Raw genomic sequence first — 16,309 nt, 5'->3', positions numbered from 1 at the left:
ATAACGAGTCGGAGACTTTTACAAAACGAGACTGACTCCAAATATTTTAAAATCCCGTAATTCTTTCTTCAGGTGGCTCGCAAACTGGTCATCCTGGAGTTAGATCTGGAGCGGGCTGAGGAAAGGGCCGAGCTCTCAGAATGGTAACGCCCTCAAATTTTCATGATGTGCAGTCAGGGCAAAAATTTTTATTTAAATGTTTACCTTAATCCACGACCCTGATGAAGCTGGAATGTAATAATCAGGGTTTTAATTGAAAAGAATATCTCATGTTTCCACAGTAAAGCTGCCGACCTGGAGGAGGAGCTGAAAAATGTGACCAACAACCTGAAGTCTTTAGAAGCCCAGTCAGAGAAGGTGAAGAAGTCAGATAAGAATTCAAATGTTTTCTTTTGGATTTATGTGCGATCAACAACAGCGGAAAGAAAACTAGCTACCGCGTTGGCTAATACTGTGTGTGTTGTGTTTGTCAATAGTACTCAGAAAAGGAGGACAAGTACGAGGAGGAGATCAAAATTCTTACTGACAAACTGAAGGAGGTGCGTTTCTTGTTCTATTCGTCCACATATTCTTTCACATACATTTTCATACATACATATAGCATCCAGTGGTGGTCCATGATCATTTGTTTCCAGTTTCATTTTTCTCTTTAACAACCTTGAAAATAAATTTTCAAATCGTAACCCAGGGAGCTATAAGGAAGTAATCGTAGCTTGTCGTGTTCCCATCAGGCTGAAACTCGTGCAGAGTTTGCAGAGAGGACAGTGGCCAAACTGGAAAAGTCCATCGATGACCTGGAAGGTATGTGTGCAAAAATAGACAATACAATACAAACATGCTCTGAAAAGAAAAATAAATACATAAAAAGAACATCCTAAAACTAAAATAAAATCAGATGAACATTGCAAATAAATGGCCACAATGAAAAGGAAAAAAAATGCATTACACGACACCTATAACAATAACTTTTTTGACCATTATCGGGTCATGTTACTTGTTTCAAGCCATGTTGCTAGGCAGAATTAATGGTGCGACAACAATTTTGCTCCAAAAGCCAATAAAAATAAAAAAGTGACACCAACTTTGACAACCGAGAACAGATACATCATAAACAAAATAAAAAGAAATGATCACTACTCTGTATATTTGCCCTCGTTCTGATTGGTTAGTTGACCACTACTGTGTTAAATATAAAATATATGCTCTCAATCTGATTGGTTCGTTCCCAATATGTGGGTGTCTTGCCGCGGCTTTTCTTCATTTTGCTGGCTCTGTTGGAATTGAGCAGCTGTTGTCAAAATGTTGCTAGTGTTTTTTTTTTTTGCGGCGAGAAGGACAAGCATTCATTCATTCATTCATTTTCTTGCTGACCTCTTTTGTTTCTTTTCCCCCTCTTGTCCTTCCTCCCTCTGCCTGCCTGCCTGCCTGCCTCTCGCTCCGCTTTTCGGCTCCGCTCTCCTCAACACCCGCCCGTACTTGCCGACCTCCAGACGAGCTCTACGCTCAGAAGCTGAAGTACAAGGCCATTAGTGAGGAGCTGGACCATGCCCTCAATGACATGACGTCTCTGTAGATGCGCTTTTGGCTCTTTTCCTTTGCCCAAATTCATCTTTCCAACGTGCCTTCTGTCCTTCTTATCAAATGCCAATTAAAAGCTTTCTCTTTCCTACATAGCCGCCGCTCGTGTTTTTCCCATCATTCATGCTCAAGTAGTCGCGTAAAACAGCACATAATTTATTCTTTGACAAAGACTAAGGTGAGACTTTGTGTTCCTCTTTGACCTGATTTTTTTTATTTTACCATTTTTTTCCCTGAAAGAGTGTGAGTACTTACAATTGAGTATTTACCGATACCAAGTACCGATACCTACTTTAACCGTATTTTTCATTCCCCTAGCAAGGCATCTGCTGGTTGCATGATAAGCACATCATTGTGGTTGGGATTGTCTGCATGTTGCACAACTTAACCAAAATAGTGTCTGTGGGGACACAAGTTTGTTGTGAGAGAAGCAAAATTAATAATAATCACGCTCGAATGCTTTGTTTTATTTCACAATAGTCGAGGGTTAATTGTGTCGACTTCTCTTTGCAGAAAAACTGTCACATGCCAAAGAGGAGAATCTGGACATGCATCAAGTCCTGGACCAGACCCTGCAGGAACTAAACAGCTTATAAGCACACACACACACAAACACACACATGGATGAGATGTAACATTTCACAAATGTTCAACTCCATCCCGCAGCATTCCTTGAGTAAGAGGGATTCACTTAATGTCCCTTGATGTTCTTTTTATATTTTTATAAGATGCCATTTTGTTCTTAAGGCGAGAAGTTAAACACACAGTTCCAGTTAAACTGCACAAATTGCTTCCCAACAATTTATTTTGACCACTTTAAACAAAAATTGTTCACTTTGAAAATTTTTTTTTCTTCATCCAGCCACACTTCCCAGTTGTGGAAGAAGCATATGAGTTTTTTTTTTTTTTAACTCCTCTCAATGGTGGCATGACTCGTAAGCGCCACCCTGTGGTGAAATCCAGCTATTGTCAGTCAAACGCGTGTCATAATGGGCTTTTTTTTTTCTTTAGGTCTGTCTGGTACAATAAAATTAATTCAAAAGTATTACCTATATTACCTATGAGTTAAAATTGCAATAATGTTGCCAATATTTTGATTACAAATGCAAGTGTAACCCCAAACTACTGGAAACATTATCAAATCAGATCACTCACAGTTCTTTATTGTATATAAAAAAATAATGTTAGGTTTAGCACTGCCTCATTTTTGTTATTTTTTTATCACTTGTTGATGCCAGGGGAACTTTCAAGACCAAAGAAAACTCACAACACGCACAATAAATGGTCAACACCTTTTTTTTTTAATCTCATCTCATGCCAGGGTCATTTAAAATGCAGCCAATTATTATTAAATACATTTTGAAGTACTTAATTGACCAAATTCCCTCCATGTCACCTAATAAATGTTTTACAGAAACATTAACTGCTTTTTGACTTTTTTTTTTTTGTAGATTTCATCGATTTACGATTATTGAATTTGTCCGACCAATCCATCCGTAGTTGACACACTCCTATTTGTCGGTGATCTTGCCAGTCAGGGTGTGTGCTGCCACATTTCCGCTCAGTAATATTTCCTTCTGAAGGCACATCCTGGATGAGCAAGAGACATTCTCTGTGTTTGTTACACCTCGCGTGAATCGCTTAGAAGCAGAAAATGAAAATTTAACAGTTCTCACCCGTAGTTAGCCTGCATTTGCCTCCACTGGGCCTGCAGAGGATTATCGAGCAGCCAGCACAAGGCACCACTGTCTGGGCATGACTGTAGATGGTAGTGATCCTGTAGCAACCTGGTATTTCAAATGGATATCATAGAGGATTTTTTTTTTTTTTTTTAGATTGGTTTCTGGGGTGCCTGCACACTCATCGATTGTGAAATCATACAATCTTCATACGTGTGCCTTACCCATGCATTTGACATCCAAGAAATAGCTATTAGGGGACTGCACCAGACGTTTCTTCTTGTGTCTGGCCTTCTCGTCAGCAAGAGTAGGGTACATCATGTCCTCAATTCTACGTCTCTGAAATGCATAACACACGTTGAATACACTTCCAGAAATTCTTCTCTTGCACTGCACTGCTTTTTTTTGGGGGGGGTCAATCTAATCTGTTTTTGCTGCGTTATAATGTATTATACTTAGTTGACTGATTTTTATATAGTTTTTCCCAATAGTTTGCATCCCTAACCAATTAAGAGTATAGAGTAAAAGCATTTAAAAAAAAAAGAAAGAAAGAAAGCGAGAGAACACAAAATGACACACATTAAAGTACACAAACAGTTCCGTGCCATTGTGTCAATTAGCCAAATGGAATCAAGACAAGAATGTGCCCACAAACTGTCTGAACACACCCTTGGTTTATAAGTATCATACAAAGCAGAAGATTTAGGTTGATGATTTAGCCCTTATTCGATACTAACGCAAATTTCTCATCACTGAAATTTGACTATTATTGAATGCAGGTTCTCGGACATGCCCGAGCAAATCGAATATTTATTTAATTTTATTGTTTCTACTAAGTAAATATTAAAATAGCTATACAGTAATAAATTAAAAGTGAGAAAATCTTACTTACACCCATTTTGCTTAAATCACACAATTTCTTCTCTACTTCCCAAAAAAAAAAATACAAAATAATTATTAAAAAATATGTCAGAGTCTAACGAAGTGTGTGTCCCTGGATAGATTTTGCCGTTGGTTTGTGTGAACGTTCAGATTTGAGTACTACCAGAGCTGGTGGAGCAGGCGGACTTGGCATCTCACAGAGGACACAGCCGGTTGAACTGGTCCATGAAACTTCATCTTTACCTTACAGTGCCTTTGTCGTTTATTAAATGAGCCAAAGTGGTTTGTAGGCAACATTTACACGAAAAATCATTCTTCTAGTCAATAAGCAATTCTCTTAAATAATGGGGAATATCTTGCTTCTCAAAATCTCTTGCTTGATCATTAATATTTCCTGTTTATTTATTCAGTCGTGTATAAATTTGCAGAGGTTGAAAAAAATAGCAAGCAAAAGCAGCATATATGATGGAAAAGTAAAAAGCCACCTAAAATCTAATATTCAAGTAAAGTAATGATACTTGAAAATTCTACTTAAGTAGTCACAAAAATTTACTTGGTTACTCCTCAACACTGTAAAAAATAATAATAAACGAGTCTATTTTGACAAAGTAAAAAGTGTGTGATTTAAAAAAGTTGTCAGTAAAAAAATTACTAAGTTAAAATTAAAGTAACTAAGTATTTATACTTGACTCTGCAGCACTTGAATTAAAGAAACGAGGTTATTTTGACAACATGAAGAGTAAAAAGTATGTGAATTTATTTTTAAATGTAGTGAGATGCCTAAAATCATATTTTTACTTTGCACCTCTGCAATTTGGGGCAACACACCCAACCCGGATTTCCGGAGCCACGAGGGCACCAATAACAGACAGCTGGTCCGACCAATAGGCAGGCTGCAAACACCTGATGACGTCAAAACAGGCGGGATATCCGCAGCGGTAAAGCTCTAGTTAATAACATGGCGAAGACTTACGACTACTTGTTCAAACTACTTTTAATCGGCGACTCCGGGGTGGGGAAGACGTGCGTGCTGTTTAGGTTCTCAGAGGACGCCTTCAACTCGACGTTCATCTCCACCATAGGTGAGTACGTGTCCAACTGTGAATGTGGCCGACAAAGTGGTCCGAGGAGCTGCCCATCCCGTCAATGCTAATTTGCTAACTTTTTGAAGCCAGGAAGCAGCTCGCTCAAGGGACTTTTTCTCCCTCTCAACGTGAACTCGAACTTAAAAAGCTCCTTTAACGTAATGTTTGCGCATTGCTCTCTCCAACCAACGTGACATTAAGTATTTTCCACAAAACAATTTCCTGCCGAATGGCTAAAGCTAACAGCTAGCTCAGATAGCTGTATCATTTTTCTCACTACCATCTGAGTGCGAAACCATACAGAGCGGAAGTTCTACGTAAACCATCCATAGAATTCACTATATCTACACTTATCCGACCTCTTCGTGATCAAACTGTACATTTTTTAGGTATTGACTTCAAGATCAGAACAATAGAACTAGACGGGAAGAAGATCAAGCTACAGATATGGTAAGATCTGTCACACACTGTCAATCACATGCTGAGAGTGCAAGCTCAGCCATTCAGCATCCGGAGTGTCATTTTTTTTTTCATTCTTTGGTGGTGTGTTACGCTTTAACTTTTCATTGCTTATGTATTAACATAGCCACTGATGATGCACGTACAGGTGCACCTTTCTCAGTTGTCAAAACGTATAATCTGTAATAATTTGATTTTTGATCATGTCCACAGTGAAAGAATGAATTTCTTATAATTGTTCCCATGCAGGGATACAGCAGGCCAGGAGAGATTCAGGACCATCACAACAGCCTATTACAGAGGAGCCATGGTAGGATGCTCATCATTCAGTTTAATTCAAGTCGACACTAGTATGGAGAAAGTCGTCGATAACCTCATCGTATTGATGCGAATTTTTTGTAACTTTTTTTTTAGGTGCTGCTGAAAACTGCTCTTAATTTTCCTCCATTTGTACTGAATGTCTTTGTTGTTCGCTTACATTTGATCTTGTATGAATTCTGCAGGGCATCATGCTAGTATACGACATCACCAACGAGAAGTCCTTTGACAACATTAAGAACTGGATACGAAACATAGAGGAGGTAAATGTTAGGAACATTAATTTTTATATATCCCACATTATTTACATGCAACATGACTCCCATATGCGTGTCTGTGTATTATTATTTTTTTTTTTATACAAAATTCACAATGTGACTCTTGCGTCACCAGCATGCTTCTGCAGACGTCGAGAGGATGGTCCTCGGCAACAAATGTGACGTCAATGACAAGCGACAGGTGTCGAAAGAAAAGGGAGAGAAGGTTTGTGTTATGTTGATGACAAAGATGCATGCCGGGTGCCTCTCAATAAATTTCTATAATTATAATAATATGCTTTTATTGCTTGACCTGAGCACAAAAACTATGAATAGTTGAATTTCCAGCAAATTTGAAAATACGTGTCAAAAAGTCTCATGAGATCAGATTTTGTCTTCCTGTATTTCTTTGTAGCTGGCTTTGGAGTACGGCATCAAGTTCATGGAGACCAGCGCAAAGGCCAACATCAACGTGGAGAACGTACGTTCACGCTTCACAATTGCAAACGTTAACCCCAGCCCGGTGCTTTGAATAACATCTCAACGTTCATGTGCAGGCCTTCTTATCCCTCGCCCGAGATATCAAAGCAAAAATGGATAAGAAGCTGGTGAGCAGACATCAGCCTCATCGTAGCATTAATAATTAGAATCTGAAAATTTGCTGAGCCTTCCTTGTTGGTGATGTTTTTCAGGAGGGCAACAACCCCCAAGGCAGCAACCAAGGAGTGAAGATCACAGAGCAGCCCAAGAAGAGCAGCTTCTTCCGCTGCTCGCTGCTGTGAACCTCCGTCGGCATCCACCATCGATCGCCTTAACTTTTGTCCTTCCCCTCCGCTGGACAGAACTGGACAGAGCCGGATCTCTCCTTTCAAACGTACTCGTAACCTGTCTTCCTTTTTTTTCGCTCGGCTGTCTTCACCACCCAGCGTGGCTTTATAGCAACCAGTCTTCCCGTGACTCCTGTGAATTGAACAACGGTGGCCTGTTACATGCGTGCTGACGCCAATATGTCTTGTACCAGTGCTACCTCCATAGATTTTATTGACTTTTAAATAACACCCCCCATCACCACCACCACCACCACCACCACCATTTTTAAAGCTTTTTTTTGAATATCCCGACACAGGCCAAAGTACTAATTGACCCCTTTTTTTTTTTTCATATTTGAAATGATTTTTGCTGTTTTGGAAGCCAACTGGGCATTCTTCATTCCCCACAATCAGAGACGGCACCATGTAAATGCTGCGTCTCTGTTCACATTTAGATTCAATTAGCCGTTAAAGTCAAGGTTCCACGATTAGCTCCCACCCACACCACCACCTTATGAAACATATTACTCGTCACGTAAACACTGGGCCTTATATTTACCCCCACCAAGCTGAGACCTTTCTTTTTGTGAACACTTGGGTGCGCAGTCTGTTGTCATTTGAGGCCAGTCGGGCTTGACTCACTGACAATGTTTATATTCAAGGCACAAAGATGGCTGACGCTCTGATGTATGCAGTCACCCCCCCCCCCAAAGGAAACCGTGTTATAGCAGCACAAAGACGCAACAATTTAAAATCTTTTTTTTTTATGCATTTCTACTTCTTCCAGTGTCTAGTTTCCAGTGGGGAATCACGTACACGACTGTTTTGAGGGCCTTAGATGGGGGCTGAGCTGTAGCAGTATTTATGGAGCGGAAAAAAACAAAAACAAAAAAAAAAAAACACAGAACAGAGCACCAAAATGACAAAGTGCCCTTTTATGTTCTTATTCATCATGCACTTTTCCCCTCCTTCTCTGTTCTTATGTACAAAAGACAAAAATATCATTATTGGATCTGTTGTTTCTTCACGTTTGTTGACTGTATTTGTTGCAAGTCTTAGCTGAAAGCGAACCTATTCATGCACAAGCACACCCGAGCACTGAAATGCGTTTTAGGAAAAAAATGAAGATGGCCAATGTGTGAAGACGCGCGTGCGCTTTTCCCTGTTAGTGAAGTTCAAATGTTTCCAGCTATGTGGACATTTGATTTAGTCCTACGCTCGTTACGTCTTAGCACAGCCATCTGAACTATGCATTCCGGGTGCATACGAACCTCAAAAGAGCTTTATTTGAGAAATGTGCAGAGTATATTTGCTATTTTATTGTCTTGCTGTCACTCCAAATTCATATCGTATGTGAAAATATAGAAAATAGTTGATTCAAAATGACCTCTCTGATTCTCTACCTGTGGATTTAAATCTCAAGTTTGCGTGATTATTAAAAAAAAAAAAAAAATTCTATTTGGGCGGTTATGAAAAAAAAAAATTCCCCAACCTGAATTTACATTTCATTGTGTGAGGAAGTCCTGACATAATTCAGAAATTGTAAATAAGATCTACGATTGTACTGTAGTTTCATAAATCTGATTGGTCTACACATCTTCTGTAGATAAAGTGTACTTTGGATGATTTATTAAAAGATGGGATTGAAAACGTTCAGCGTGTTTCCATTGCAGTTTGGAACTCTTGGTCCGCCCGTCATGCTCGCCTTTGTTTCACATGTTCGCGTTGACAGTCACTTGAAATGAATGCCTCCACCCAAATTAAGTAGTTTGCTATCGTAATCCTTTCCGAGGTGTGTTCTTATGGGAAAATAATGACAAGGCCTTTGATCCGAACCTCACTTTGTCTCTCAACAAAAACATGAATTGTCATGGCAGTAATTTTTGCATATTAGCAAACGAGTACAAATAACAGCAAAGCAGCACTGAGGATGGATTGAAAGAAAATGAAACTTGGATTAACATACTTGTGTTTGTATATGCCAAGTAATACATTTAGTTTAATTAGGGTACAGTACAAGATCTGTGCAAGTTAATCCATTTATTATCAGTGATATTACATCTTGATAATCTTTACATATGTTAAATTTATTGAAAACCAATTAAGCAATTAAGCTACTGTTTATTCTACACTTGACAGTATAATATTCAAATATTTTGTGTTTTTTAAGTCACTTAATCCTTTCAAATTTGACTGCGGTTATCATTTGACGCATTTCTTCCCATCCTCTCCTAACAGGTCTTTTGAGATGAACAGGTTCCTTCAGTCCTTTGAAAACCAATTTAGTTTTCAGTGCGGTTACATCTCTCACACCAGGTATTTTAATTTTTTTGATCCAAATTTGGCTGGTGCCACTATGTTAAAAATACTCCCAACAAAAACCATTCTGGGGGAAAAACATTCCTTGCACGTGCATTTGGGCTTTCAATGGAGACAACAATCATAGGGAAATTTCCCAACAGTGTTAGTCAGCATGAGCAGCAGCATAAAGCATCGAAACAAGTTCTCCTGGCATGCCAAAACTACATGTAATCACTCACGTCAACAGCAGCACCTACAAATACACCCACTTTTCAAGTATACAATTCATTCACATACAAGACTAAATTAAAACACCCAGAAAACTTTGACCTTTCATCGTGTTTTTTGGACACAAACAAAAGTCATAATCATAGAAGCCACTAAAAGGACAAAAAAATGTGTAACAGTATTCAAATGTTGACCAGTTTAAACTGGAAAAAAATATATATTTTGAAAATACCGATTACTAATATGGATCATCACTGCTGATTATATAGAACAACAACAAAGATTTTATATCCACATTAGAAGCTGTGCAGCCAAGAAAATGCGACAAAAATACGAGAAGTGACAGTTAAAGTAAATTAATACAATTTAACAGTGGGAGAGGGCTTGGATAATTTAATTTAGGTTGTAAAGGTGTCGGCTATAATGAAACAAGAAGAAACATAAAATCCAAACTTTATTTGATATCTTTGGTAGGCCACAAACAGTTAAATGACACCTGTCATATATTTTCACACTATCCCTATTGTTGACAAAACTGACAGATTGTTTTTCTCCTCGTCAAACAACCGCGACGATCTTGATATGACCGTGTTTTTCCGCATGATGCATTTGTGCCCCGCCCACCCCAGGACAGGTTTGTTCAGGTGCCCGAAGCTCATCTGACATTCCCACACAAAGGGTTTACCTGTGAAGGTAAGTTGCTTTCTTATGCCAGGACAGGTGTCTAAATATCTCAAATTTATCTCGAATTAAATTTTGCGTGTAATTCGTGAAATGAAAATAAATTGAATTATAATGTGGTTTTAATACCTCTCACATAGTATGTTGCTATATTTTGTGTTACTGGACAGTACAATTGTGAATTTAAGTTGTGACAATATTTTTCGTCACTTGTCATGTCCAAAAGTAAAGATTTTTAATTTCTCTCCGATCTCTCCACAGACACATCAAGTTTGAGCTTTTTCTATAATGACCACGTTGAGTCCATCGCCCCAACCTCAGAATAATACCTGGTTTGTGGCTTCCCAATCCACTTGGATCCAAAATGGAGTTGTCCCAGAATGGTTCTACTGGAGAATTAGCAGGAAGTAAGTCACCGCACAGTAACAGAAACTGGAATGGCCAGATTGCTTACATCTAAGGCTAGGTCACTCTTAGAATAGATATGAGGACAAAATAATTTACCACTGTAAAAAGTTTTAAAAGTCAAAAATATGAAAAATGTTTAGAATATAACACAATTAAGAAATCTAGTCTAATAACAAATCAACAGCCTGGCATACATTAAGAAAAAAAATTAAAATGTTGAATAACGAAATTTCATTTTTTTAACAAAAACATGTATAAAAAGTGTTAAAATGCTTAGTATCATACTTTTTATTTTGAAATTCCAAACAAAATGAGAATTTGTCATATTTTGTTATTTTAAATTCCTGATAAAGAAAACTACTTGGCCTGTTTTGAATTTATCAATTGAACGTAGCAAACTATTATGTGCACTGCTACATGCCGTGGGAATTAAGAACTTGAAATTTTCTGAGAAAAACTTGATGACAAGGCAGGTCAGGACCCCTGTTTAGTTTTTAAAACCTCTGACAAAGATCAAATTTAATCCTGAAAAATCTCATTTTTGTGTGCAGGGCTGCGGAAGACCTTCTGACACCCAAGCCTCCAGGCTCCTTCCTCATCAGAATCAGCGAGAGCCGAGTTGGCTACACACTCTCATATCGGTGAGTTATCCCAAGAAAAAATGTTCCAAAAAAAAAAAAATATTTCTAATTGCATGAGTTTGTTTTTCTAGTTCAGTCTCACCCTTTTGTGTGTTTTTTCCTCCACCTCAGTGCTGAGGGCCGCTTCAGACATTTCATGATTGAAGCCAAGCAGGACGGCACTTGCGCCATTGTGGGTGAGAAACGGGATCACCCCAGTTTGCAACACTTAGTGGACTTTCACCGAAAGGTCCCCATCGCGGCCCACAACGAATTGCTGACTTTCTCTTGTGCACAGGTGACTTCCAATATTCTGTTTGGCTTTTGCTGATATTTGTCCTTTCCGAGCTAAAGCTTTTCTTTTGCCAATTCTGCATATTCATTTATACCTCTGCTTTAACCCAGATCCCAAATTCAGAGAACAAACACAGCGGGAACAATCCTGTGCAGTCCAGCAAGAGTCTCAAAGTATCAAAAGGACATCAAGATGATCAAAAGAACGATGATAATCTCAGCCAAACACAACCGATCATGGTAAGAATCATTTGACGATAAATTGCAGTTCTGTTATTCTTCAAATAATTAAATTTGTCCTTCTTCACTCCCTAATCTAAAGCCCATCCCAAAGACCAGGAAGCGATATATCACTGACAACAAACCTCTCAAGACTCCTTCAGAGAATTTGCCCACACCTCCCAACACAGAGAAGGCCCCCGCTCCCACCGTTGAACACCAAGATGAGACGACCCCAAAGAGGAATGCATCTTTCAAGACTGAGGAGCTGCAAGACATGACCTGGGAGCAGTTGTTCGACGCCGCACTCTCCGCTTACAACGATGAAGGCGAGAGCCTACCGCAGGAATATTCGCCACCTCCTCCTTTTGCTCCTGGTTACCAAGTAAAAGAAGCATGAAGGAAAAAACGCACCAATGAGATTGTTTCTCAGCAAGAACCCTACTAATGTGAATGCACAATCCATCTCTGCATCCATTTTCCATACCAGCAATTCTCAGTGTATTATGAATATCATATGTGTGCTCCCTCTAGTGGTGTGGGAAAGAATCACTGCTTTTGTACAGTTATACGTATTTGCATGTAATCTTTAAGAACTTTCCATTGTTAAACATTTGAACACTTTTATTTAAAGTGTTTATGATGTGAATAAGCATGATTTCGATTTTTTCCCACCTTCAATATAAGTGTAAATTGTGCACGTTACACTGACCCACAATGATATTAAATGTACGTTTTTCGATTGTGTTGTTTTTGATGATTAACTGAAGATTAATATTGATTACAATTAGGATACTGACTTGAGTATATTTTTAAATGTTATTTGGTGTACAAAATTTGAGACCTATTTTTCTGGAGCTCCAAGATGACTTTGGACAAAAGGTAGATGACATCCTGGATTGGTTGCCATATAAGTGGAAGCTAGAGTCCTAATAAATAAATTTATTTAGATAAACAAATCGTACCTTCAATAAAATTTAAGTAAAACAGACCATTCAAGGGTGGAAATGGTTGAAGTAATGTTCAAAATCATATTGGATAGGCTACCACAACTACATTACCCATAATGCACCGGGCTAGTTAGATTTTTTTTTTTTTTAAGGCCGCGCCCATTTTTTTTTCCAGCAAGGGATCATCCCTGCTGTAACTCATGTAGTAGCAATCAAGGAAGTTGACCCACTTTGGATTTATTTTTCTCCCTATACAACTTTACGTTTAAGTTGTTGTTCTAGTTACTATTTTTCAAGGTCCTACTAGCGACAAAATGTCTTTTATCCCCGGACAGCCGCTGACTGCTGTTGTGGTGAGTTGAAGTTTGGGAGTGGGACTAGTGGGACGCTCAACGTAACTCCATTGTTCACATTCTTTCGTGAAGCTCAATACGAGTAAATATTTAATCGTCCATCGCTGGTAGTTGACGCATATAAGAATCAACAACTTCGTATTTCTTCACACATTTTTAGCAGAGTTATCCGCTAGCTAGCGGGAGGTGACATGTCTGTTGGGCACTTGAACGCATCAACGCAGGAGCTCACGCAAAACGTTGGGAGAGTGATTTAATTTAATGCAATAAGAAATGAATTATTCAATGAAGCATTTAAAATGTGGAAATTTAGCTTTATATTTGTCAAATGGTTGTTGATAGACCGATGGGCGTCACCGTCGATGACGTGTTTTCAAGCTTCCGTTGAAGTGCGATGCCTTCACTTGCTGTTGGAATTATCTCGTTTACTTCTGATCGTAAAATCACTTACCTTACCAAGTACACCGTTTGAACCTTGTCCATGCCAATGAAATCGTTGTACAACTGACAAATTTATATCTGGCTAGATAAATAGCATTTTATACACTCCTAATTCCATTGCTTTATCTATTCCTTCCATTCTCCAAATTTATTCATTAATCCTCTAAATTACAATTTTTTAAATTGACCCGTCAGTGACGTCATTATGCTCATATGGTGATACAAAGTTATTTATGGCTAAGTGTAAACCAAGTTAACAAACATTTTACAACATATGCAGCGCAAAATAATGATGCACAAAATATGCTTTATTAAATAAGCAAACTAAAAGCTATGAAATATATATTTAATACAAACAACTGATCTAAAATGGTCAATGGTTTCTCTTTTTGGCTGGGTTTTTATTTGAGGGTCTTGAAAGTGACTCGCGACACCTCATTGACTGAATGACTTCCAGGCAGCACTCCAGGCTTCTTTCATTGTATCAGCTGCGCTGCTGACGGAATGTCGGCTTACCCTGCGCCCACACACAAGAAGTCTTTGTGTTGATGAGAGACGCCAGTCATCTATCTGGCAGCTGTTTTTCACCATCACTACCACTGACACACACACACACGCTGGTTCTATTCCAAAAAAAGGGATCCCGCCTCCCCGATCAATCATTTGTGCTGTGGCATACTTGAGCACCTGTCGTTTGAAACCACCTCATAATTTCGGTTCTGTTCTTCTGCAAAACAGCAAAGGATTGAGATCCAGAAGTTGCGACAGGGAGAAAATCTCATCCTGGGTTTCAGCATTGGAGGGGGGATCGACCAGGATCCGGGGCAGAACCCCTTCTCAGAGGACAAAAGCGACAAAGTAAGTGCGCTTTAGTGTTCCGAAAGTGAAGGAAATTTAATTATTAACTGCCTGGAACTGCAATTCACAATGTGCTGTGGCACCTTGGTGCCAAAGAACCATGATGGAGGATTATCATCTCATCAGATGGAAGAAAAAGTTCTCCTTAAAGTTGTTATCATGAAGTTGTCCCACCTGTTGAAACAAACAGCGTGGTGAGACGTGATCACCAACGTGCCTGAGCACATACCCGAAGGCCTCAGGTGACTTCCAAAGATTATGTCATAAGATGGCCGCCAAGTTGACAGAAGCTTTGTTATCTTGCATGTAAAACAGTCACAACACAATTGAGGTTCTGTTGCTTCATATTGCACACAACTTTTATTAATACCTTGAAATATTTGTCGAGGCATCTTGTTGGACTAGTGGTTATCTTCGTCTCAGTGAAGTTCTGGGTTTGGATCTGAGTGTAGTTCGCCTCCTTGTGGTTTGACTACGGGTATACATGTTAGCTTAATCGCTACAAGACTTTAAATTAAATTGTCCATGTGAGCGTGAATATCAAATGTTTTTTTTTTGTCTTTACTATATGTGCAAAACCTTTCCATAACTTCCGCTAACAACCCGGGCTAAACGTAGCTCAAGCCCGACATAAGACTTCACCTCTCAGTCAAGACAACCGCTACTACTTTCCTATTAGCCTCATGTTAGTCAATATGCGAAAAGTTTCCACGGTCTGAGACATCGCACCACGCAAGATCTTTTTCGGCGCACGTCGGAGGCCACCGTACGATCGTCGGCTGAGCATTTTGCCATTTTATTTGGCTTGTCCATAAGAAGTGAGCAGTCTCAGAACATGGGAAGAACATCACACACCAGAAGTTGTGTGAAGTAAAGAGATTTTCATTCCAAGCAGTAAGTCACATGCTTTCCAAGTTATAGTTAGTGTGGTTAACTTCTTTGTACACTTGTGTGACCGTAAAAAGTGAGAAGTCAAAAAGTGTTTATTGTATGGCTCCATATTAAGTGTTTAACCTGTAATATGGTAAAATATTACTTTAAAAATGTCCTGTACTCTTGAAAAGCTTTTATAGTGGCTGAATAAATGGATTAAAGATTTTTGCTCTACTTTAGAATCTCACTTTATTAATCAATCAGTTATTTTTTTTTTCTTTCAGGGCATTTATGTGACCAGAATAACACCAAACGGACCAGCAGACACCGCCGGCCTAATGATGGGAGACAAAATTATGCAGGTGCTTGAAACCTCCGCTAGAGGGCGCTATGTGAACGCTCCCCCTCCACCGTTGTACAGACACAAACATGACTCAACTCAACTTTGTGTTTGCAGGTAAATGGCTGGGACATGACCATGGTAACTCACGACCAGGCCCGCAAAAGACTAACGAAGAAAAAAGAGGATGTAGTGCGGCTTCTGGTCACCAGAAAGTCCCTGGAAGACGCTGTGAAAAACTCAATGACTGGCCCACACGTCCGAAAGTAGCACTGAGGTTTTCCCGCGACCACCCAAGACCAAAAATGACGAATGACTTGTTCTCCATGCTAACTGTTTTGAGTCCCTTCATTCCATTAAGTCACTGGACAAGAGGAAGACATTTTTTATTCCACAAACACTCATAAAAAATACAAAAAAAAACCCACATGCGTGTCTTTGTAGCATTGAAGAGGAGAGATGTATTTTCGGTACAAACAAGACACCATTTTGATTCTGAATGAAACCAGTAGGTTATTATCAATATTTTTTACCTGACATTTACTGTAATTAATACATTTTATTATTTTGGTTGTGGGCATTTGTAATGTGGGTGCTCACTAATTTTTCACTGCAGATGACAACCATCATAATAAACTCAATTTAGACTGCGCTTACAGTGTCGGTCAGAATTGAA

The 16,309-nt window shown here is 39.0% G+C and overlaps 5 protein-coding genes across 9 annotated transcripts in view; 4 read left to right on the top strand and 1 right to left on the bottom strand.

Annotated features, from left to right (window-relative positions):
• tpm4a (tropomyosin 4a) overlaps positions 1 to 3,001 on the top strand; it is a 29,537-nt gene extending 26,536 nt beyond the window's left edge. For 4 of the 5 annotated variants that reach the window (XM_088394276.1, XM_088394273.1, XM_088394272.1 and 1 more), the window contains 5 exons: positions 73 to 143; positions 282 to 357; positions 477 to 539; positions 732 to 801; positions 2,092 to 3,001. In XM_088394276.1, coding sequence (XP_088250402.1) covers positions 73 to 143; positions 282 to 357; positions 477 to 539; positions 732 to 801; positions 2,092 to 2,174 — 363 coding nt within the window. In that variant the 3' untranslated portion in view covers positions 2,175 to 3,001. Of the gene's footprint in view, positions 1 to 72; positions 144 to 281; positions 358 to 476; positions 540 to 731; positions 802 to 1,490; positions 2,055 to 2,091 lie in introns of those variants that run through there. The other variant, XM_088394278.1, reaches the window with a different exon arrangement.
• Positions 2,857 to 4,533, bottom strand: LOC148388531 (small ribosomal subunit protein eS27-like). Its single transcript, XM_088394280.1, has 4 exons — positions 4,150 to 4,533; positions 3,482 to 3,596; positions 3,255 to 3,365; positions 2,857 to 3,168 (listed from the first exon to the last, which is right to left on the bottom strand). Exons 1-4 carry the CDS (start codon positions 4,153 to 4,155, stop codon positions 3,140 to 3,142), a joined length of 261 nt encoding a protein of 86 aa, XP_088250406.1. The 5' UTR covers positions 4,156 to 4,533; the 3' UTR covers positions 2,857 to 3,139.
• A 492-nt stretch (positions 4,534 to 5,025) lies between these two features.
• LOC148388530 (ras-related protein Rab-8A) lies at positions 5,026 to 8,717 on the top strand. The gene is made up of 8 exons (XM_088394279.1): positions 5,026 to 5,221; positions 5,614 to 5,674; positions 5,933 to 5,993; positions 6,187 to 6,264; positions 6,395 to 6,484; positions 6,674 to 6,739; positions 6,816 to 6,866; positions 6,951 to 8,717. The coding sequence occupies exons 1-8, from the start codon at positions 5,098 to 5,100 to the stop codon at positions 7,038 to 7,040; spliced, it is 621 nt and encodes a 206-aa protein (XP_088250405.1). The 5' UTR covers positions 5,026 to 5,097; the 3' UTR covers positions 7,041 to 8,717.
• A 1,437-nt stretch (positions 8,718 to 10,154) lies between these two features.
• hsh2d (hematopoietic SH2 domain containing) lies at positions 10,155 to 12,558 on the top strand. Its single transcript, XM_088395190.1, has 6 exons — positions 10,155 to 10,289; positions 10,539 to 10,684; positions 11,237 to 11,326; positions 11,438 to 11,603; positions 11,711 to 11,839; positions 11,922 to 12,558. Exons 2-6 carry the CDS (start codon positions 10,566 to 10,568, stop codon positions 12,216 to 12,218), a joined length of 801 nt encoding a protein of 266 aa, XP_088251316.1. The 5' UTR covers positions 10,155 to 10,289; positions 10,539 to 10,565; the 3' UTR covers positions 12,219 to 12,558.
• A 363-nt stretch (positions 12,559 to 12,921) lies between these two features.
• tax1bp3 (Tax1 (human T-cell leukemia virus type I) binding protein 3) lies at positions 12,922 to 16,309 on the top strand. The gene is made up of 4 exons (XM_088394954.1): positions 12,922 to 13,121; positions 14,301 to 14,420; positions 15,578 to 15,655; positions 15,751 to 16,309. The coding sequence occupies exons 1-4, from the start codon at positions 13,083 to 13,085 to the stop codon at positions 15,901 to 15,903; spliced, it is 390 nt and encodes a 129-aa protein (XP_088251080.1). The 5' UTR covers positions 12,922 to 13,082; the 3' UTR covers positions 15,904 to 16,309.

Source organism: Syngnathus floridae, chromosome 13 (assembly GCF_059516105.1).
Source record: "Syngnathus floridae isolate MCC-2025c chromosome 13, RoL_Sflo_1.0, whole genome shotgun sequence".
NCBI classification, from domain to species: domain Eukaryota; kingdom Metazoa; phylum Chordata; class Actinopteri; order Syngnathiformes; family Syngnathidae; genus Syngnathus; species Syngnathus floridae.
Note: the sequence above shows the minus strand (reverse complement) of the source record. Positions and strands in the feature narration are given on the sequence as shown.

Bases quoted from the DNA above. Each gene is read 5' to 3' on its own strand.
- LOC148388531 (XM_088394280.1), bottom strand. The intron at 3,366-3,481 runs GTAAGGCACACG...TTGAAATACCAG, and splicing joins CTTGGATGTCAAATGCATGG to GTTGCTACAGGATCACTACC. The intron at 3,169-3,254 runs GTGAGAACTGTT...TTGCTCATCCAG, and splicing joins CAAATGCAGGCTAACTACGG to GATGTGCCTTCAGAAGGAAA.
- LOC148388530 (XM_088394279.1), top strand. From the start codon at position 5,098: ATGGCGAAGACTTACGACTACTTGTTCAAACTACTTTTAATCGGCGAC. The intron at 5,675-5,932 runs GTAAGATCTGTC...GTTCCCATGCAG, and splicing joins AAGATCAAGCTACAGATATG to GGATACAGCAGGCCAGGAGA. The intron at 6,265-6,394 runs GTAAATGTTAGG...TTGCGTCACCAG, and splicing joins GGATACGAAACATAGAGGAG to CATGCTTCTGCAGACGTCGA.
- hsh2d (XM_088395190.1), top strand. From the start codon at position 10,566: ATGACCACGTTGAGTCCATCGCCCCAACCTCAGAATAATACCTGGTTT. The intron at 11,327-11,437 runs GTGAGTTATCCC...CCTCCACCTCAG, and splicing joins GGCTACACACTCTCATATCG to TGCTGAGGGCCGCTTCAGAC. The intron at 11,840-11,921 runs GTAAGAATCATT...CCTAATCTAAAG, and splicing joins GCCAAACACAACCGATCATG to CCCATCCCAAAGACCAGGAA.
- tax1bp3 (XM_088394954.1), top strand. From the start codon at position 13,083: ATGTCTTTTATCCCCGGACAGCCGCTGACTGCTGTTGTG. The intron at 13,122-14,300 runs GTGAGTTGAAGT...TCTGCAAAACAG, and splicing joins AGCCGCTGACTGCTGTTGTG to CAAAGGATTGAGATCCAGAA. The intron at 15,656-15,750 runs GTGCTTGAAACC...TTGTGTTTGCAG, and splicing joins TGGGAGACAAAATTATGCAG to GTAAATGGCTGGGACATGAC.